Raw genomic sequence first — 22,173 nt, 5'->3', positions numbered from 1 at the left:
GGGCCCTGGCATTACGAACCAGGAGGGCGGAGGGCTTCTGGCGATCCGATGTCCGATCCCTGCCGTGCTCTTTTGTCGCCCTCACAGCTCCTGTCATGGCTTGGCCAGTTCGGGTCTCCCCCTGTGACTTATGATGAGGGTGCGGCGATGTTTTCCCAGATGTGGTCCCCGTGTAAGGTCTTTGAATACAAGTATTTATTGAGAGTCTGAGTGAATGGGTCAGGCCTGGGGGCCGAGACCAGGAGTCCGGAGTCGTAGGTCCAGGCTCACCCTTCCCTTAGAGCTCCCCAGAGAGCTGAGGGCCCCGAGGGCAAGCTGATGGCTTTCAGCGTATCTTCTCTTCAGTCAAGAGAACTCATCTCTTGGTACTTTTCCCCTTTCTTTTCAGCTGAGGTTCATTCTCCCCTCCCTTGTCACCCTTTCCAAATTCTCATCCTGAACCCACTGCTTTCTTGGGTAGTTCACCTCCAACGGCTTTCCAGTCAGATACCTCAATTCCGTAAACAGCAGAGAGGAGGGTCCTGCTACAGGTTTGTGTCTTGTCTCACAAAGCCGCGGTCAGGCAGAATATTTTACTTTAATTCAGTTGTTCAGGTTGCCAAAAAGCCTTAGACAACAGGTACTTCCTGAACGGATACCGAAAATGGGTGTCCGATCATTTCTGTAATTTCCAGTGTCTTGGGTAGGAGATAAGGTAAACGTGGATTAATCACCTGGGAGGTTCTTAACATCTGGCGAAAGAGTTTTACTTTCATCAGATACCGTTACAGAGATAAATACTATCAAATTTCAAATAGCATTTTGATACACGATAGACGTTCTGGAGAGTTGGATGCTAAGCCAGCAGAGGAGAGGGTTTTGAGTCCTCATGGGTGAACAGAGTCATTGGAAAGAGCAGTGGCTCTTGAGTGAGGGTGATTTTGCCATCACCCGTCCTCCAGAACGTTTGACAATGGCTGGAGACAGTTTTCTTTGTCACATCCGGGGTGTGGGGGCGGGTGGGACGGTGCTGCAGACATCGAGTGGGTAGTGGCCAGGATGCTACTACATATCGTACAAGGCATAGGACAGCCCTCCCCACCACCCCAAAAGAATTATCTGGCCCAAAATGTCAATAGCGTGCTATGGAGAAACCTTGGATAGAGGCTGAGGACTGAAGAGAGGCCGAGGTTCTCACATGTACTCTCCCTTCAGGTTGTCAGTCACATTTGCCAGACCCTTGTGTGGCCCTGCCCCTTTCCCAGAATCTGTAGCAGGCACACTGATGCCATTGCTTGTCACGGCCTTGGGATGAGAAAACCTTGGGGGATCCTCAAAGTCATAAACACAGGAAGGAAGGAGTGATTTAGGAGGGTGACGTGGGAGAAGAGAGCTTTAGGAAGAACAAAATTGTCCTCATGTGTTTGGGAAATGTGCCAGATGGAAAAGAGATGAGGTGTGCCATGGGGTGTACCATTGCAGAAGGCAGACTGGGACTGATGCGTGACAGGGAGTCCGATTCTGAATTTGATATAGACTGCTGTAGCAACTAGAAGTGCCTAGACCTGTCTAGACAGTGCTGGGTTTTCTGTCACTGCAAAGTTCATGTATAGGCTGATGACCAGTGACTGGTGATATGCAAGAGGGGATTTCATATAAAGGATGCTCTAAGATATTGTGATTCTACACTACTTTTACGATTCTTTCCCAGAACTCGGAGCTCCTCGTTCGTTAGCTGAAGAGCTCCTTGGATGTCTGCTCTGACAAGTTTCATCCATTTACATGTGCCACTCATTTTTCAGGTACAAAACGAAGAATCGCTTTGCACAAAGCCAGAAGGGATACGCTGAAAGAACGATCAGAAAAGAATAATACATAGGTAAGCATTTACATTGACTTTCTCCACATAGTTGAGACAGCGTAGCTGGTTAGTGGCTGCTTTCTCGTGCTCGAGCCCTTACAAAGTGAATCTCCTCAGCATGTCATAGAGGTTGGAGCCTGTCTGAGCCTGTGTGTCTCTGCCCGTGGCCCCTAGTTTCTTCGTGTCATTGCTTTAGATACTGTGTAAGGCCCTTCTCTTTTCCTCCGATCACAGCAGACATTGAGTAACCTCTAGTTCTGACTGAGATGCATATTTCACATTATAGTACTTTGAAATGAGAAAGGTTTACCTATTGTGGAAACAAATGTAGGCTCCTGGGAATGTTAGTGTCACATGGTAATGTTTTTCCCAGGGCTGCCATGGTCACTGACGTTGCCTGGTTACTCCCTACGTTTTCCATTCGACGCAGCAGGCCCACCGCTAGGCCTCTCACCTGAGAAGTCCAGAATCGGGAACACACAGGCTGTATCAGTTGCACTGCGGCCTTATTCACAATAGCCAAGATGGTGAAGCAACCAAAATGTCCATCAACAGGTGAATGGATAAAGAAGAAGAGGTCCATGTACACAGTGGAATATTCACTATGGAGAACAATGAAACACTGCTCTTTGAGGCACCACAGATGAGCATAGAGATAATCATGGAACATGAGGTAAGTTGGAAATCAAAAGACCTATATCCTATGATATTACTTATAGGCGTTATCTGATAACTGACACACAGGAAAATATTTCCACAGAGAAAGACACTCACAGATGTAGGAAAAAACTATACTTATCTAAAAGGAAAGGTGGGAGGAATGGATAAATTAAGGTCAGTGTTACATATACCAATACATATTATATACATGTGTCACAAAGACCGACCATATAGCAAGGGAGGTCTACGGAACACTGTGTAATATTTTGCATGGGCAGATGATCTGTATATAAATAGATATATATAATGTACAAATGAGCCAGATTGTGTACAGCTAGGGCAAACAATATTCTAATAATTACCCCGATTACAAAAATTAAGACAACCAACAAGAAGTAATGAGACATAAACGTATGGGGGTTTCTCCTGGCACATTCCATTCTAATTTACAACCTAGGAACACGACTTCCAGAAAGGCTCTGCTGCCCTATTACCCAGATTGGGGAATGGCGAAATGCTGCCTCCTTGTGACCGTTTCACACAACAGCAGCTTTAAACCCACTGCTAATGGTCACTAACTATTCACCAATCTTGCCAGTTCTGTAATGACACCTGTCCACCAAAATAATCCTGGGGTCGAAAATTGAATAAGAAATTGAAAAGAGGGCAACCTTCCAAGAGGACAATTTGAAAAGGTTTATCGTATGCATACTTTTTTCTCCTTTTTTTAAAAACACAAACAAAAAAAGCTTGGAAAAATGATGAGTTTTAGGAATTTATAAAGACATGCAAACCCAAATTACAAAAACCTATCAGCTCACAGCAGTTAGAATGGCCATTAACAAAATGCTGCAAGCAATAAATGCTGAAGCGATTGTGGAGAAGTGTGTACCCTCCGTTCTAAGGGGGACGTGGTAAGAGCCACTAATGAAAACACAATGGAGGTGCTTTGAAAAGGGAAACATTGCACTACCAGGCAATCAATCATACCCACTGCTGGACCTGTCACCTGAGCAAATGAGAATCAAAACCTCACAGACAGGCAATTCTGCACTCCAGCAATACTTACCATAGCCAACACTTGGAAGCAACGAAAATGTCCATCAACAGAGGAGTGCACCAAGAAGCAGTGGTCCATGTACACAATGGAATATTACTCCAATAAAAAGTATAATTTAAATTTAAAATGAAATATAAGTAAGGAGACAGAAGCAATTGGGAGTTTATGCGGGCACATTTCTCTCTAATTTATAACCGAGGAACACCACTGGCAGGAAGGTCTGTTTCCCTAGTACCAGCATGGGGAACGTAGAAAGGCTGCCACACTCTGGCCGTTACCTGCAAAAGCAGCTTAAAACCTGTGCTAATGGTCACTTCATGTGAACAACTACTGCATGGCTGTAAATGAGACCTGCCCACAAAATGCCTTGAGGGAGGTAATGGCCAAAAAATTGCAAAATGTGACTCATACTTTAAGAAAAGACTTTGAAGAGCTAAGCTGTAATCACAGTTTGAAAAATAAAATGGACATGCCTTAAAGCTTAATTTCAACGGATTATGAGACACACACAAATTCAGCTACAAAGAGGTTTCAGCTGGTACACCTCAGAATAACCATCAGCAAGAAACCTATAAACAATAAATGCTGAAGTGTTTGTGGAGAAATGCATAACCTCAACTTTCAGTTGGACGTACCCTTGAAAGATCCACTAATGAGAACAGAATGGAGATGCCTTTAAAAGGTACACATTGAGCTACAATATCATTCACCAGGCCCATTCCTGGACCTGTAACCAAAGAAGACAGAATTGGAAAGGCACAGGAAGGCAAATGTGCACTGCACAGTATTACGATAGCCAAGATATGGAAGTAACCAAAAAGTCCAGCAACAGATGAGTGGACAAAGAAGAACTGGTACAAGTACAGACAAAATATTAGCCAAGGAACAAAAAAGGACACATTGCCCTGTGCAGCACCACAGATGATTCTAGATGTAATCACACAACCTGGAGTAAGTCAGAAAGAGAAAGACACATATCCTATGATATCACTTATAGGTGTTACCTAAAAATTGATACCAGTGAAGATATTCCCACAGAGAAGGGCTATCAGAGATTCATTAAACAAATTTATGGTTCACCAATGGAAAGGTGTAAGGATTGGATACATTAGGATATTGGGGTTAACAGACGTATACAAACACAGGTGAAATATATAATCACCAAAGACCTACGGAATACCAAGAGAAGACTACTCAACATTCTGTCATAACGTACATGGGATAAGGATCCCAGGAAGAATAGACATATGTTTATGTGTAAAAGAACCATATCTTGCACACCTACAACAAGCCAAACGTTGTAATCAAACTTGCTGTAATAAAAAATAAAAAATTAAATTAAAAACACGAACAAGAAGTAGTGAGACAAACTTGAGGGGCTTTCTCCTGGCACATTCCATTCTAAATTCCAATCTAGAACACGACTTCCATTGAGGCTCTGTTGCCCTAGTAACCAGATTTGGTAAGGGAGAACTGCTGCCACCTTGTGGCCGTTTCACACAACAGCAGCTTTAATCCCAGCGCTAATGGTCAGTGGATATTCCAAATCATTACAGGCCTGTAAATGACACCTGCCCTGAAAACAAATCCTGGGGTCATATATCGAACAAAAAATTCAAAAGACGTCCATATTTCAAACCGACAGTTTCAAGAGGCATAATTTATGCACATTTGGCTTCTGTTTCTTTTCCTGTCTTTTTTTGTTAAAAAAACGGGAATGGAAAAAGGCTGAACATCAGGAATTAATAAAGCCATGCAAATCCAGTGTACAAAGACTTTCACCTCACAGCCTTCAGGATGATCATCAGCAAAAAAAAGTCTACAAAGAATAAATGCTGAAGGGGTTTTAGAGAACTCTGTACCCTTTAGCTGCTGGTGTGATGTAACCTGGTAACAGCCAGTAGTGAGAACAGAATGGAGGTGCGTTTAAGGGTAAAAATGGAGTTACCATGTGATCCGGTAGGCCCACTCATGGGCCTATCACCTGAGTAGACCAGAATCAAAAAGACACAGGCTGGCAATCCTGCACTGCAGCAACATGTACCATCCCAAGACCTGGAAGAAACCAAAATGTCTATCAACAGAAAATGCACCAAGAAGTCGTCCATGTACACAATGGAATATTAGCCATGAAAAAGCATGGAACAGTGCCGTTGGCACCACTATAGAAGGATCTACAGATAATCACCCAACTTGAAGTAAGAAAGAAACCGAAAGACAGACATCCTATGACATCACTTATAGGTGTGACCTAAAAATTGATACCCATGAAATAATTTCCAAGAGAAGGACACACATAGATTCAGAAAACCAAATTATGTTTAACCAAATGGAAAGGTGTAAGGAATGTATGAATTAGGATATGGGGGTTAACAGACATGTACTAATACATATGAAATATATAATCACACAATACCTATGGAATACGAAGAGAGGTCTACTCAACACTCTATAATAACATACACGGGAAAGGATCCAAAGAGGAATAGACAGATACATTGATAGGATGAACTGGAGACTGTACACCTAGGAGAATCTACATTTTTATCAAATTTGCTCTGATAATAAAAATTAAATTTAAAAAACAAACAATAATTTAGGAGATATAAACTCTTGGGGCTTTTCGCTGGCACATTCCACTCTAATTTGCAGCTTACTAACACGATTTCCAGGAAAGCTCTGTTGCCCAAAAACCCAGAGTTGGAAATGTAGAAATGCTGCTGCCTTGTGGCTGTTTCCCACAAGAGCAACTTTAAACCCACAGCTAATGGTCACTTAACATTCACAAGGACTCAGGGCTGTAAAGGACACCTGCCCTAAACAATTGTGCGGAGGTAGGGAGTGGCCAAAAAAATTCAAAACTGGCATATTTTCAAGGAGATAGTATGGAGGGGTAAGTTTTACTCATTTTCAAAAAAGAGGAAAATGGATAAAAGCTCAACATCAGGAATTATTAAGACTCATGCAAGTCTAACCTCCAAAAATTTTCAACTCACACATGTCAACTACCATCAGCAAAAAGTCTACAAGCAATAAATGCTGAAGGGGTTTTAGAGAACACTGTACCCTCTAGCTTCTGGTGAGATGTAAAGTGGTAACAGCAAATAATGAGAAGAGAAAGGAGCTGCGTTTAAACGTAAAAATTGAGCCACCATTCCATTCAGCAGGCCCACTGCTGAGCCTCTCACCTGAGAAGTCCAGAGTCGAGAAGGCACAGGCTTCAACAACCGCACTACAGGAATTTTCACAATAACCAAGACATGGAGGTAACCAAAATGTCCGTCACCAGATGAGTGGAAAAAGAAGGAGTGGTCCATGTACAAAATGGAATATTCGCCATGGAAAACAATGAAACACTGCTCTTTGAGGCACCATAGTTGATCCTGTAGATAATCACAGAACATGAGGTAAGTCGGAAAGCAAAAGACATATCCTATGATACCACTTATAGGCGTTATCTAACAACTGACACAAATGAATATATTTCCACAGAGAAAGACACTCACAGACTTAGAAAATAAACTATGCTTATCTAAAAGGAATGGTGGGGTGAATGGAAAAATTAAGATTAGGGTTACCATACGTGTACCGACCATATAGCAAGGGAGGTCTATGGAACACTCTGCAATAATTTACATGGGAATTGGCTCTGTACAGGAATATATATATATATATATATATATATATATATATATATATATATATATATATATATATATAAAATGCACAAATGAACCAGATTGTGTACACCTAGGACAAACAATATTCTAATCATTACCCTGATTAAAAAACTAAAACAACGAACAAGAATTAATGTAAGATAAACTTCTGGGGGTTTCTCCTGGCACATTCCATTTTAATTTACAACCTAGGCACAGGACTTCCAGAAAGGCTCTGCTGCCCTAGTAACCAGATTTGGGAATGGAAAAATGCTGCCGCCTTGTGGCCGTTTCCCACAACAGCAGTTTTAAACCCAGTGCTAATAATGGTCACTAAATATTCACACTCATTACAGGCCTGTGAATGACACCTGCCCTAAAAAACAATCCTGGGGTCGAAAATTGACCAAAAAATTCAATTTTGACGGCAACCTTACAAGAAGACAATTTCAGGTGGTTAATTGTACTCTCCGGTTTTTTTTTTCACTTTTTAACAGAAATTTTAAAAGGTGTGGACATATGGTAGTATATATAAGTCCATGCAACTCTCTCACTTTGTCCCAGCTTACCCTTCCCCCTACCCGTGTCCTTAACCATATGTAAAACAGATAGCTAGTGGGAAACATCCACGTAGCACAGGGAGATCAGCTCGGTGCTTTGTGACCACCTAGAGTGTTGGGATAGGGAGGGTGGGAGGGAGGGAGATGCAAGAGGGAGGAGATATGGGGATATATGTATATGTACAGCTGATTCACTTTGTTATAAAGCAGAAACTAACACACCATTGTAAAGCAATTATACTGCAATAAAGATGTTAAAAAAAAAGGTGTGGACAAATGCTGAACATTAGGAATAATTAAAGACATGTAAATCCAAATTACAAAAATCCTATCAGCTCACACCAGTCAGAATGGCCATCAGCAAAAATTCTGCAAACAATAAATGCTGAAGGGGTTGTCGAGAAATGCCTACCCTTGGTTCAACGTGGGACATGGTAAGAGCCAGTAAGGAAAACACAAAGGAGGTGCCTTGAAAAGGTAAATACTGAGCTACCATTCAATCAAGCAAACCCACTGCTGGGCCTATCACCTGAGAGGATGAGAATCAAAAAGACACAGGCTGGGCTTCACTGGAGGCACACTGGTTGACAGTCCACCGGCGATGCAAGGGACACGGGTTCATGCCCTGTTTCAGGAAAATCCCACATGCCGTGGAGTGGCTGGTCCCGTGAGCTATGGCTGCTGGGCCTGTGTGTCCGGAGCCTGTGCTCTGCAATGGGAGGGGCCACGGCAGAGAGATGCCCACGTACCGCAAAAAAAAAAAAAAAAAAAAAAAAAAAATAGACACAGGCTGGCAATCTTGCACTCCAACAATATTTACCATAGCCAACACTTGCAAGCTACGAAAATGTCCATCAACAGAGGAATGCAGAAAGAAGAAGTGGTCCATGTACACAATGGAATATGACTCCAATAAAAAAAATATAAATTCAATTTAGAAAACAAACATAGGTAAGGAGACATCAGCTTTTGGGGGTTTATCCGGGCACATTCCACTCTAATTTATAACCGAGGAACACCACTGCCAGGAAGATCTTTTTCCCTAGTTACCAGATTGGCAAAAGCAGAAATGCTGCCGCCCTCTGGCCTTGACCTGCAACAGCATCTTTAAAACCTGTGCTAAGGGTCACTTCATATGCACCAGTACTGGAGGGCTGTAAATGAAACCTGCCCTCAAAATGTCTTGAGGGAGGTAATGGCCAAAATATTTCTAAATATCACACATACGTCACGAAAACAATTTGAAGAGGTAAGCTGTACTCACAGTTTGAAGAATAAAAGGACATGCCAGAAAGCTCAATTTCAAGGGATTATGAGACACATGCAAATCCAACCACAAACAGGTATCAGAACACACTAGTCAGAATAAACATCAGCAAAAATCTACAAACAATAAACGCTGAAGGTGTTGTGGAGAAGTGCATACCCTCAACTTTAAGTGGGACGTAACCTGGTAAGAGCCACTAATGAGAACAGAATGGAGGTGCCTTTACAAGGTAAACATTTTGCTACCATATGATTCAGCAGGCCCACCCCTGGGCCTATAACCTAAGAAGACATAATTGGAAAGACACAGGCAGGCATATGTGCATTGCCGCAGCATTACAATAGCCAAGGCATGGAAGCAACCAAAAAGTCCATCAACAGATGAGTGGAAAAAGACTAACTGGTACATGTACAGACGGAATATTAGCCAAGGAAAAAAAGGACACAGTGCCATTTGCAGCACCGTAGATGAGTCTAGAGGTAATCACACAACATGTAGTAAATCAGAAAGGGAAATACACATATCGTATGATATCACTTACAGGTGTTACCTATAAATTGATACCAGTGAAGATATCTCCACAGAGAAGGGCAATCACAGATTCATTCAACAAACTTAGGTTTCACCAATGGAAATTTGTGTGGATTGGATACATTAGGATATTGGGGTTAACAGACGTATACAAACACAGGTGAAATATATAATCACCAAAGACCTACAGAATACCAAGAGAAGAGTACTCAACATTCTGTCGTAACGTACATGGGCAACGATCCCAGGAAGAATACACGTATGTTTATGTGTACAAGAACGACATCTTGCACACCTAGAACAAGCCAAATATTGAAATCAAACTTGCTGTGATAAAAAATAAAAATTATATTAAAAAAACGAACAAGAAGTTGTGAGACAAACTTAAGGAGCTTTCTCCCGGGATATTCCATTCTAAATTACAACCTAGAACACGACTTCCATTGAGGCTCTGTTGCCCTAGTAACCAGATTTGGTATGGGAGAAATGCTGCCACCTTGTGGCCGTTTCACACAACAGCAGCTTTAATCCCAGCGCTAATGGTCAGTTGATATTCAAAATCATTGCAGGCCTGTAAATGACACCTGCCCTGAAAACAAATCCTGGGGTCATATATCGACCAAAAAATTCAAAAGACGTCCATATTTCAAACCGACAGTTTCAAGAGGCGTATTTTACGCACATTTGGCTTCTGTTTCTTTTCCTGTCTTTTTTTGTTAAAAAAACGGGAATGGAAAAAGGCTGAACATCAGGAATTAATAAAGCCATGCAAATCCAGTGTACAAAGACTTTCACCTCACAGCCTTCAGGATGATCATCAGCAAAAAGAAAGTCTACAAAGAATAAATGCTGAAGGGGTTTTAGAGAACTCTGTACCCTTTAGCTGCTGGTGTGATGTAACCTGGTAACAGCCAGTAGTGAGAACAGAATGGAGGTGCGTTTAAGGGTAAAAATGGAGCTACCATGTGATCTGGTAGGCCCACTAATGGGCCTATCACCTGATTAGACCAGAATCAAAAAGACACAGGCTGGCAATCCTGCACTGCAGCAACATGTACCATCCCAAGACCTGGAAGAAACCAAAATGTCTATCAACAGAAAAATGCACCAAGAAGAAGTCGTCCATGTACACAATGGAATATTAGCCATGAAAAAGCATGGAACAGTGCCGTTGGCACCACTATAGAAGGATCTACAGATAATCACCCAACTTGAAGTAAGAAAGAAACCGAAAGACAGACATCCTATGACATCACTTATAGGTGTGACCTAAAAATTGATACCCATGAAATAATTTCCAAGAGAAGGACACACATAGATTCAGAAAACCAAATTATGTTTAACCAAATGGAAAGGTGTAAGGAATGTATGAATTAGGATATGGGGGTTAACAGACATGTACTAATACATATGAAATATATAATCACACAATACCTATGGAATACGAAGAGAGGTCTACTCAACACTCTATAATAACATACACGGGAAAGGATCCAAAGAGGAATAGACAGATACATTGATAGGATGAACCGGAGACTGTACACCTAGGAGAATCTACATTTTTATCAAATTTATCAAATTTGCTCTGATAATTAATAAAAATTAAATTTAAAAAACAAACAATAATTTAGGAGATATAAACTCTTGGGGCTTTTCGCTGGCACATTCCACTCTAATTTGCAGCTTACTAACACGATTTCCAGGAAAGCTCTGTTGCCCAAAAACCCAGAGTTGGAAATGTAGAAATGCTGCCGCCTTGTGGCCGTTTCCCACAAGAGCAACTTTAAACCCACAGCTAATGGTCACTTAACATTCACAAGGACTCAGGGCTGTAAAGGACACCTGCCCTAAACAACTGTGCGGAGGTAGGGAATGGCCAAAAAAATTCAAAACTGCAAATTTTTCGAGAAAATAATATGAAGAGGTTAATTTGGCTCACTCTTTTAAAAAAAGGAAAATGGATAAAAGCCCAACCTCAGTAATTATTAGACTCGTGCAAATCTAATCTACAAAAAGGTTTCAACTCACACCACTCAACTGGCCATCAGCAAAAAGACTACAAACAATAAATATTGAAGGGGTTTTAGAGAACACTGTACCCTCTAGCTTCTGGTGAGATGTAAAGTGGTAACAGCCAATAATGAGAACAGAAGGGAGCTGCAATTAAAATAAAAATTGAGGTACCATTCAATCCAGCAGTCACACCACTGGGCCTCTCACCTGAGACCTGAATCGAGAAGACCCGGGCTGCAAAATCTGCACTGCAGCCTTATTCACAATAGCCAAGACAGTGAAGCAACCAAAATGTCCATCAACAGATGAACAGAATATTAGCCATGGAAAACAATGAAACACTGCTATTTGAAGCACCATAGATGAGCTTGGAGATAATCACAGAACATGAGGTAAGTCAGAAAGCAAAAACCTATATCCTATGATATCACTTATAGGTGTTAACTAATAACTAACACAAATGAACATATTTCCACAGAGAAAGACACTCACAGACTTAGAAGTATGCTTATCTAAAAGGATAGGTGGGGTGAATGGAAAAATTAAGATTAGGGTTACCATACATGTACAAATACCTATTAAATACATATATCAAAAGACCGACCATATAGCAAGTGAGGTCTATGGAACTGTGGAGACGTCCCAATCACCTGACTGCTCTCCAACCTGCCGTGAATTGGAGACTGAGACCAGGCACGCCTCTCTCCTCCTCCATTCACTCAGGGACAGACTGGGGGTCATGGGAACCTCAGAATCGAAACCAGATTCTAAGACACCCCTGGGGTGTCTCCTAGCCAATTTTACAGCCCTCGGTTTCTCCCAAGTTCTCCGTTGCCGACGGCTTATTTTCTATTCCACTGTGGCCAGGCCACAATATTCTCTAGACAGTCAATCCAAATGGCCTCCTGAAGGGACTTTCAATTTTAACATCCTCCGTGATCTAGATAATTACTGCCGCAGGATGGGCAAATGATCCGAGGTCCCCTATGTTCAGGCCTTCTGGTATTTATGCTCCCGCCCCTCCCTCTACGTCGATTGTTCCACTTCCCAGATCTTTCCTGCCAAACAGGCATCTCCTACATCCAAGCCCCTAATTTCCTTTGATGACTCCTCTCCACTAGGTGACCCACCCGAATCTCTCACCTCTCCCCCCTCCAGAGCTCCTCTCCAGCCTCCACCCAACCCTGAAGCGGTCCCTCCTCATCCCGCAGCCGCTCCGGCCCATCCAACCGCTCCCCCGCCTCCCTCAACGGTTTCTCCTCCCTTGCCTCTTGCTTCGCCAATTAGTGCACATACACGCTCTCCCGACTCCCAAGATCCAAATCTCCTCTGCCCTCTGAGGGAGGTAGAAGGAGCGGAAGGATTAGTTAGAGTTCATGTTCCCTTTTCCCTCCAAGTTCTCTCTCAAATAGAAACGCGATTAGGCTCCTTTTCGGCGGACTCTTCCCGCTACATCAAATAATATTGCTACCTCTCTCAAGCTTACGATCTAACCTGGTATGATATCTCTGTGATCCTATCTTCTACTCTGACCCCTGATGAGAGGGAAAGAGAATTCAAACTGCTGCCCGAAACCATGCAGATCAGGTTCACCTTACTGACAACTCCATGCCTGTCGGAGTGACTGCTGTACCTGGTACCAATCCAGGCTGGACTTATCAGGATGGCCAAGATGGCCGTCATAAACACGACCTCATGATCCAGTGCCTCCTGGCTGGCATGCAGGCTGCTGCTCATAAGGTAGTCAATTTTGAAAAACTAAAGAGATAATCCAAGAACCTAACGAAAATCCAGCTATCTTTCTCTATCTCCTTACAGCGGCCTTAACTTTCTACACCCAGCTGGATCCCGACACCCCGGCAGGGGCAGCGGTCCTAGCCACCCATTTTATCACCCAATCAGCCCCAGACATCCGAAAGAAATTAAAACGGGCAGAAGATGGCCCTCAAACCCCTATTCGAGATCTGGTAAAGATGGCCTTTAAAGTCTACACTGGCCGTGAGGATTTGGCAGGATCCAGCTGACAGGCTCGGATGCACCAGAAGGTGGCCCTCCAAACCCAACCTCTTGTAGCCGCCCTAAGGCCGGCCATCTCCCATGTATCACAGCATCCATGGGGTCTGCAAAAGGCAACCCCGCCAGGGGCCTGCTTCAAATGCGGAAAAGGCCACTGGGCTCGCCAATGTCCCCATCCCCGACCTCCTTCTAAGCCCTGTCCCAGCTGCGGGTTAACGGGCCACTGGAAGAGTGACTGCCTTACGACTGGCCCTCCCTCAGCGTCTCCACGTGGGGGGCAGGCCGACCCAATGGCATTACCACTCGAACTGCTGGGATTGGCTGACGACTGACAGCACCCGGACTCGAAGATCCCCATCACCCTCACCGAGCCCAGGGTAACGCTACAGGTAGCGGGTAAGCCCATCTCATTTCTGGGGGACACGGGGGCTACCTATTCGGTCCTGCCTACTTATTCCGAGCCAGTTTCTCCTTCCCAGATCTCGGTCATGGGTATTGATGGCAAACCATCCTTCCCACTCCAGACCGGTCCACTCCCATGTCATATCGAAGGACTCCCTTTTACTCATTCCTTCTTAGTCATACCATCCTGCCCAGTTCCCTTGCTAGGCCGAGATGTCCTTTTCCACTTAGGGGCCTCCCTCCAGCTGGATAGACTTGACCCTAAGGTCCCCTCCTCCCAACTCCTGCTTCCTCTTCTCGGCCTGTCTCTAGAACCCTCCCCCCCCCATCCCCCTCTTCCAATCACACGGAACCCAATCAATCCCCATGTCTAGGATGCTTCTAAGCCCATAATAGCAACACACCATTCCCCCGTCCTCATCCGCCTAAAGGACCTCTCCAAATTTCCATCAAGGCCCCAATTTCCCATCTCTGAGACTCACCTTAGGGGCCTACAACCTATTATCACCAGACTCCTAAACCAGGGACTCCTTATCCCCACTGACTCCCTGAAACACCCCCATCCTGCCTGTCCACAAGGCCTCTGGGGATTATCGCCTAGTCCAGGACCTCCTCCTAATCAATGAAGCCATAATCCCTCTCCACCCAGTAGTACCAAACCCATACACCTTGCTCTCCCATATCCCCCCATCCACAACCCACTTCACGGTTCTAGATCTCAAAGATGCCTTTTTCACTATCCCCCTACATCCTGACTCGTATTTTCTCTTCACCTTTACCTGGACGGATCCGGATACTCATACTTCCAGTCAGCTCACCTGGACAGTTCTTCCCCAGGGCTTCCGCGAGAGTCCTCACCTCTTCGGTCAGGCGCTGGCACAGGACCTCACTTCCTGCTCCGGTACCCCCAGCACACTCCTTCAATATGTAGATGACCTCCTGCTTTGTAGCCCATCTCAGCCTCTCAAGACAACATACTGCAGATCTCCTCAATTACCTTGGCTCTCGTGGTTATCGGGTCTCCAGCCAAGGCTCAGTTATCTGTATCTTCTGTAACCTACCTGGGGCTCCACCTTACCCCCACCACCAAAGGTCTAACAGCCGATCGCACCCGGATTATCCGTGAACTCCAGCCTCCGGAAACAGCGGAACAAATTCTTTTTTGGGCCTTATAGGATTTTTCCGACACTGGATCCCTAACTTTGCTCTCCTCGCTAAACCCTTATATCTAGCCGCTAAAGAAACTCCTCAAGGACCCCTCACCTCTCCTTCCGCCGTTCGACAGGCCTTTCTCACCCTCTGTAATGCTCTGATATCTTCTCCCCTTTCTCTGCCCAACCAAAACCAACCTTTTCACCTTTTTGTAGATGAACGGGCTGGAATAGCCACTGGACTCCTTGCCCAGCCTGTTGAGCCTTCCTACCGCCCCGTGGCTTACCTCTCCAAACAGCTAGACCCAACCATTCGGGGATGGCAACCATGCCTTCGGGCCCTAGCAGCAGCAGCCGAACTGACCAAACAAACACTACAGATACTCAACCACACAGGAATACGTAACATCTCCGACTGCTTTCTATGTGCCTCGCTTGGCCGGCCACCCTTGGCTGCTGTCCCACTCGACCAACCCTTCAATTCTACTTCCTACACATCCCAAAACCCACCTTTTTCCCCGATAAAAGTCCCCATATTCCTTGATTCAAAAAAATCTCACCATCTGTTACGGCAGCCACCCAAATCTAGCTGATACCGGGTTTCTTTGCAACACATCCCTCACGGTAAACACATCAATTGAAGCACCACCAGGCATGTTTTTGTGGTGCAATGGTTCCCTCACAAAAGAGATTAATTCTTCCTCCCCCTTCCCATGTATCCCCGTTACTCTCGTCCCACAACTCACACTGTATAGCCAAGCCGAATTTTCCTCGCTAATCACGCCGCCCCTTACCCGACAAAAAAGAGCTATCTTTCTTCCTCTGGTCGCAGGCATCTCTCTCGCCTCCTCCCTGGTCGCTGCAGGCCTCGGGGGGCGGGGGGGAGCTCTAACACAGTGTTTCAACATCCCGCGACTTAGAACATAAGCTCCAGCTAGCCATTGAAGGCTCCGCCGCCTCCATCTCCTCTCTCCAGTGCCAAATCACCTCCATAGCCCGAGTCGCTCTCCAGAATCGACGAGCCCTGGATCTCCTGACGGCCGACAAAGGAGGTACCTGCTTCTTCCTACAGGAAGAATGCTGCTGTCAACGCCCTCCATCGCTTAAGAGAAGAACTCCAACGCAAACACCAACAGTCCGCCTCCCCAATTCCCGATTGGTGGCGATCCACCCTCTATACCTGGCTAACACCAATCTGAGGCCCCTTAATTCTCATCTGTATCTTGCTCATGTTTGCCCCCCGTTTTCTTAGGTTCCTTCGCCGGCGCATGGAGGAAGTCTCTCGGGTGGCCACAAACCAAATGTTCCTCGGTCCTTACACCTTACTTCCTACAGAAACCCCCACTGGTCTCCCCTAAGCCTCGGACCTCTGGTCGCCCGACTCCCCTTTCGACGCCCCCATTCAGCATGAAGTAGCCAGAGATCGGAACGCCGCCCCATTACACCAAAGATGTCGGGATGTAAGGCCAACTGGCCCGAGGCAGGGGGACGCAATCAGATTCATGGGTTGCATCAGACCGAAACTCTCCGGACCACCCAGTTCCAGAAACTGACCTGGAGACATTCCGGACCACCCAGTTCCAGGAACTGACCTGGGGGATTTCCACCCGGCCCAGCCTTCCCGCCTTTCGAGGGACGGGACTAGCGGTCCCAAGACTGATGTAATCGGCATCAGATAGTGCCACGACACCCGAAGAGACCAGATAAGGAATTCCCTGCGCCCTCCCAGATTCACCACACCCCTTTCCCTTCTTCCCCTATAAAATCTTGCCCAGCCCTCGCCCGGGGGCGACTTCTCTGGTCCCTTTCTCTCGACCAGTGAACCTCGCCCGGGAGCGCCCCCTAATAAAGCTCACTTGAAGCTTTCCTCTGTTTCGCGATGCCGTTTGTTAAGATCCGACCTTACACTTACACATCAAGGATGGCTCTGAGCTGAATTTCTGCAAAACAAGACTATCCCGTGCAAAGAACAACCCAGTAGAGCTTTGTATCCCATCAGCTACAGGAAGAGAATGGCTGCCGGCTACTGAAAGCCAGCAGCATTTACAACTTAACTCCCATGGCCTCTGCAGGGGTACGTCTGAGTTTTCTGTTTCTGCCCCTGTACCAAACAGCTCTGGTGTAATTCCTCGTTCCTTCCTCCACCCACCCCCACCAACCCCCGTCCCCTTACCTGCGGTCCGCAGCCCTCCGCTCCGCGCTCGGATGCCGCTGGGGTGCCAGGGACCCACGGGACGGGTCGTTCCCAGCCGCCGAGCGCTGGCTTCCTAGACCCCCGCCAGCTCGCGTGGTGCCGACGGCGAGGAGCCCCGAGGACGCCCCGCGCCAGGTGTGCTCTGGCCGGGACGCCCACTTCCAAGACACTCTCTTCCGGCAGAGGCGCGCAGACCACCGCCGCGCTCAGGTGACCCACAGCCAATGCCGAGCAAGACCCGCCCCGGCAGCGCCGCGTCCACGCGGCGCAGCACAATCACGGCGCTCCAGGCACAGGCGCCGGAACGCCCACTTGCAGGACATTCTCCTCCGGGAGAGGCGCGCAAACCGCCGCCGCGCTCAGGTGACCCGCACCCAATGCCTAGCAAGACCCGCCCCGCCGGCGCCGCGTCCGCGCGGCGCAGCACGATCTCGGCGCTCCAGGCACGGGGGGCGGGCGTCTCCTCTCCTGAGAGGCAGCTAGCGATGCCCCCGGGCGCGGGCCCCTGCAGCGTGGAGACGGCTCCAGGCTGGACTCACCGACACCAACGCCGCCAGGAGGAGCACTTGGCAGGACTCGGCAAACAACCCAATGTTTTAAATGGAAAAAGGGCTTCAAAAGACCCTTCTCCAGATAAGACATACAAATGGTCAGCAAGCACATGAAGAGATGTTAATCGTCATTAGTCGTGATGAAATGCAAGTTAACACCACAACGCCGACCCCTCCACACACTAGAAAGCCTACAATCAAGAAAGCTAAAAATAACAAATGTTGGCAAAAATTTAGAGAAACTGATACAGAATTTTCCATAGGGAAAATAACTTCCGGAGGTGGATGCTGAGAATATTTGTACAACGTGAATGTAATTAATGCCATAGAACTGTATGCTCAAAATGATTTAAATGGCAAATGTTATGTGGGGGGTTTTAACATAATTTAGCCCCTGCTTTATACCAGACCCCAGAGTCGAAGCTTCTCATCCATTTTCTCAATTTTACTTAACCTCCTAGGATCTTCACACTCCAATTTAACAGACGAAGCTGAGCCTGAGAGGTTAAACTAAGTGACTTGCCGAAGGCTCACTCGGCCAAGTCTACACTGTTCAATGTTGCTGTATTTACTGAGCACCTACTAGAGCACCTACTGAGCAATACCTCCAGCACCTGCCAGAGACATTGTGGAAAGACCAGGATGAACGGGGGCTGAAAGCAGATTACAAAACATGGGTACATCCTGGGGCCCTGCTCTCAAACACTGAAGTTTCTTGGAGTGGAGGGGATGGCTTGTGTCACACTTGTGGAGCCTTTTATTCCACGCCACCGCACCCCCACAGAGGAGGGAAGCAGCTGGCCTGATACTGAGTATTAGCTCAGCTGGGGAGGAGTCCTGGGGCTTTGAAGAAGGCATCTCCTGCCCCACTCCCCACATTGCCCCCTAGAGTCCAGTATGTGGGCACAAGCATCCCTGTGGCGGGGCAGGAGGCACGTCTCACGGCACCCCTCGCCTCCCGCCCTGCAGTAATGACACTGTACCCATACACCCGCCACAAGGACAATGAACTCTCCTTCTCTGAGGGCACCATTATCTGCATCACCCGCCACTACTCCGATGGCTTCTGTGAGGGCATCGGCTCAGAGGGGTCTGGATTCTTCCCCAGGAACTATGCGCAGCCCAGCTGCTGACAACCTGGGATCTCTGGGATGCTGACCCAAGCACCGCCTTGAGTGAGCCTCTTGAGTCCCACACCAAAGCCTGCTCCAGTCAAGACTGGACCAGACCGGCACGCCTCCTGGGCTGTGAGCTGTGTCTCTTCCTTTCCCCCATTGCAGTGGGAAGGCGTCCGGGTGAAGAAGAGGAGGCACCCAGAGGCCTGCTGGAGACAGGAAAGAACTGGAAGCCAAGGAGCTTGGTGACCTTATCCACAGGGGACCCTTACGCCATGCAAGACAGGGTGTCCAGCTGCAAGTGCCAACTTTGAATAAAATTCTGATGACCTCCTGATGATTGCCCTGCAGGGCTAGCGGGCCGAGGGACTGAAAGGCAACCCACCTGTAAGGCTCCTGCTAACTGAGCCTCCTCTGCCTGCCCTAAGCAGCAGTATCTCCCATCTCCTCGGTGCTCACTGAGCCCTCCACACTAGACCCCTGTGCCCCTCTGCGAAGGTGGGCCGCACCCTGCTCTTTTGCCTGTTGCCTACTTTGTTGTGTATTCAGTCTTGGTGCCCCAGGCTGGGCACTCCTCCAAGAGTGGGGACCAGCTCCCTCACTTAAGTGGGGCTGAGAGCAGAGCTCACCTCGCCCTCATCCCCCAGACGGCAGCGTGAGACACCTCGCTCACCTCTGCCCCTTCACCTCCTTCACAGCTCTGAAACCCCAGAAGAGGGAGGTGGGCCTTGGGTTTCCACTGGCTCTGCTTTAAAGCATCATGGCTTTCTCTTCCATACGGGAGGAGGGGGGCTCAAAAGGGCCCAGTCAGTGAGGCGACCTTGGTTAAGTCCCTGCTTTCTTGCTGCATAGACGAGGCTGTGCTGCAAGGAGACATCTTCGGGCTCTGTGAGGTCCCTGGCTGGCCAGACCCGAGCCCCGGGACAGTGTGCTACCTCTTTCCACCAACAGGAGGTGACCGTTCCCTCCAGCTTTTTATCCTGTGGGGATGCTTACAGGGTGGGGTTGGGGGAGGCAAGGAGTGTAGTGTAGTCACAGTAGGTAAAGCAAGATCTAGGCCTGGGACCGTTGGTAGGGAGCACCACCTCTCTCTGTGGGGAGTCCAGTGTGGGGGAGGTGGGGGGAAACATTTCGGGGCCTAGGTCCTCTGGACAGAAGACTGGAGGAGGGAGGCCACGCAGCCCAAGGCAACAGTTAACCGCAACGCGGCGGGACATGTTCCTTCTCGACCCTGACAGGGAACCCCGTCCTCCCAACTGAGAGGACAAGGTTTGTGGAAACACTGCTGCCTGCTCAGATATGCGCGCCACGCTGCTGCGGCCGGACTCCGGAATTCGCTTGCAGTGGAACTGGGGAAGGCAGCCGAGCTGGGTTAACTGCACAGATGGGGACAGCTCCCAACTCTCTCCTCCAGTCCCCAAATGGACCAACCTGGGATTCCGGGAAATCCTGGAGGGATATACCGAAACGAAAGGGAAAGGGAGTAATAAAACTAGCTTTCTCTTTCCCGACCCCCACCGCCCCACGCCCTCCCCGCCCGGGTGGCCCCTGCAGGCCACGTCCTCAGCACCTGATGCAGGTGTAGGCGCACTTCGGTGGAGGTTTCCCAGGGCACCACCCTGGCGCGGAAGGAGCTGGGCTCGGCCTTCTGCGCCTCCTGCATAAGGCGGTGCATGGGGTAGTGGCGGCGCGGGAAGGCCACGTCGCCGCCTGCCAGCAGCCCCATGGGGCAGAAGTCGTTGGCGCCGTTGCTCACGTAGAAAAGGTGCTTGAAGGGCAGGCCGTCGTCGGCCTGCTCGCGCAGATAGTCGCTGAGCACCTTGTGCTGGCACATGTTGGCGGGGCAGCGAGCGCAGCTGTGCGCGTGGAAGGGCTGCAGCGCCAGCAGCCCCCAAGGGTCGGGCCCCGACGGGTTGCTGAAGATGCGGCAGAACAGGCCGTGGTGGCCGGCGGCGCGCAGCGCACTCTCCATGCCAAAGGTGTTGGCGTCTGAGATGAGAATAACCTCAAAGCAGGCACCCTGCTTGGCCACAAACTGCAGCAGCCTGCCCGTGCCGGGTGACAGGGGGATGGCCTCGTAGATGGCGCGCAGGTCCCGCGGCCGCACTCCCTGCTCGCCCAGGTACTGGAAGACGCGCTGCATGTACTCGTTGTAGAAGCCCTTGCGCTAGGTGGCACGCAGGCTCTCAGGCAGCCGCTGGCCCGCCGCGGCACGTGCACGACGGAGTCGTTGCTGTTTTCGTCCACGATACTCTCGTCCAAGTCGAAGGTCAGGAGGAAGCGTGGCGCGCCGGGCACAGCCATCCCACTGTCCTCTACCAGCTTTGTCCTGAGCGACCAAATCCTTTTGTGGTCACCAAAAAGAGTCCCTCAGAGGAAAGGGGGACAGGACCTCTGAGCTTCTCCTGCAGGGTGGGGAGTGGCGGCTGCAGAGGTCTGTCCCGGCTGAGTCTGGAGTGTCAAGAGTGGGGAGAGGGCCTAGCTGAGGTATTTGGGTGCAGGATGGAGCAAGGGGCGCTTACGGGAATTGGAGGGGACGCTGCATCTTATCCATCCCCGGATTTCTGGGCTCCGGCTCTCACGAGTCCTTCCAGTCCAGAGGGTCCGTGAATGGTGTGCATCTGGGCCGTTCCCTCCACTTGCCCCCCATCCCCATGTTATGTATTTTTAACCACAATAAAAAAATGAATGAAACACTGATAATACATGTTACAACATGGATAAACATTGAAAACATTCTAAGTCAAAGAAGTCATACTGAAAAGGCCACTCATATCACAACCATCTTGTGTGCTTTAAATCAATAGCAGTTTTGAAAATGAGGGGATGGGACTTCCCTGGTGGTCCAGTGGTTAACACTCTGAGCTCCCAATGTAGGGGGCACAGGTTCAATCCTTCGTCAGGGAACTAAAATCCCGCGTGCACAGTATGGCCAAAAAATGAAATAAAATTAACGTCACTGGCCTGGTTTGGATCATAGCATCGTCCTTGAACCCATCAGAGCACCCACAGGATGGAACATGGGATTGGCTAGATGTGGATCATATGCCCATCTTCAAGGTGGGTGGAACGTAGCATCAGCCCTCTGGAACTGTTTGGACTGGAAACAAGTAAGAAGTTCCCAAAGGAAAGCTGAGGTTCTGGACTTTGGCAT

The 22,173-nt window shown here is 47.9% G+C and overlaps 1 protein-coding gene and 1 pseudogene across 3 annotated transcripts in view; one reads left to right on the top strand and one right to left on the bottom strand.

Moving 5' to 3' along the window:
• LOC308628143 (uncharacterized protein) overlaps positions 1–16,673 on the top strand; it is a 57,807-nt gene extending 41,134 nt beyond the window's left edge. Inside the window, exons 2-3 of one of the 2 annotated variants that reach the window (XM_081254807.1) lie at positions 2,271–2,513; positions 16,412–16,673. In XM_081254807.1, coding sequence (XP_081110933.1) covers positions 2,271–2,285 — 15 coding nt within the window. In that variant the 3' untranslated portion in view covers positions 2,286–2,513; positions 16,412–16,673. Of the gene's footprint in view, positions 1–87; positions 806–2,270; positions 2,514–16,411 lie in introns of those variants that run through there. The other variant, XM_081254806.1, reaches the window with a different exon arrangement.
• A 3,767-nt stretch (positions 16,674–20,440) lies between these two features.
• On the bottom strand, positions 20,441–21,781 carry LOC308627660 (phosphoethanolamine/phosphocholine phosphatase-like; annotated as a pseudogene). Its single transcript has one exon. The product of its transcript is annotated as a phosphoethanolamine/phosphocholine phosphatase-like (transcript).
• Positions 21,782–22,173: the final 392 nt, after the last annotated feature.

This window comes from Mesoplodon bidens, assembly GCF_964165515.1.
Source record: "Mesoplodon bidens genome assembly, chromosome: 14".
In the NCBI taxonomy this organism is placed as follows: domain Eukaryota; kingdom Metazoa; phylum Chordata; class Mammalia; order Artiodactyla; family Ziphiidae; genus Mesoplodon; species Mesoplodon bidens.
The sequence above is the reverse complement of the archived record's forward strand: the minus strand, read 5'-3'. Positions and strand labels throughout refer to the sequence as shown.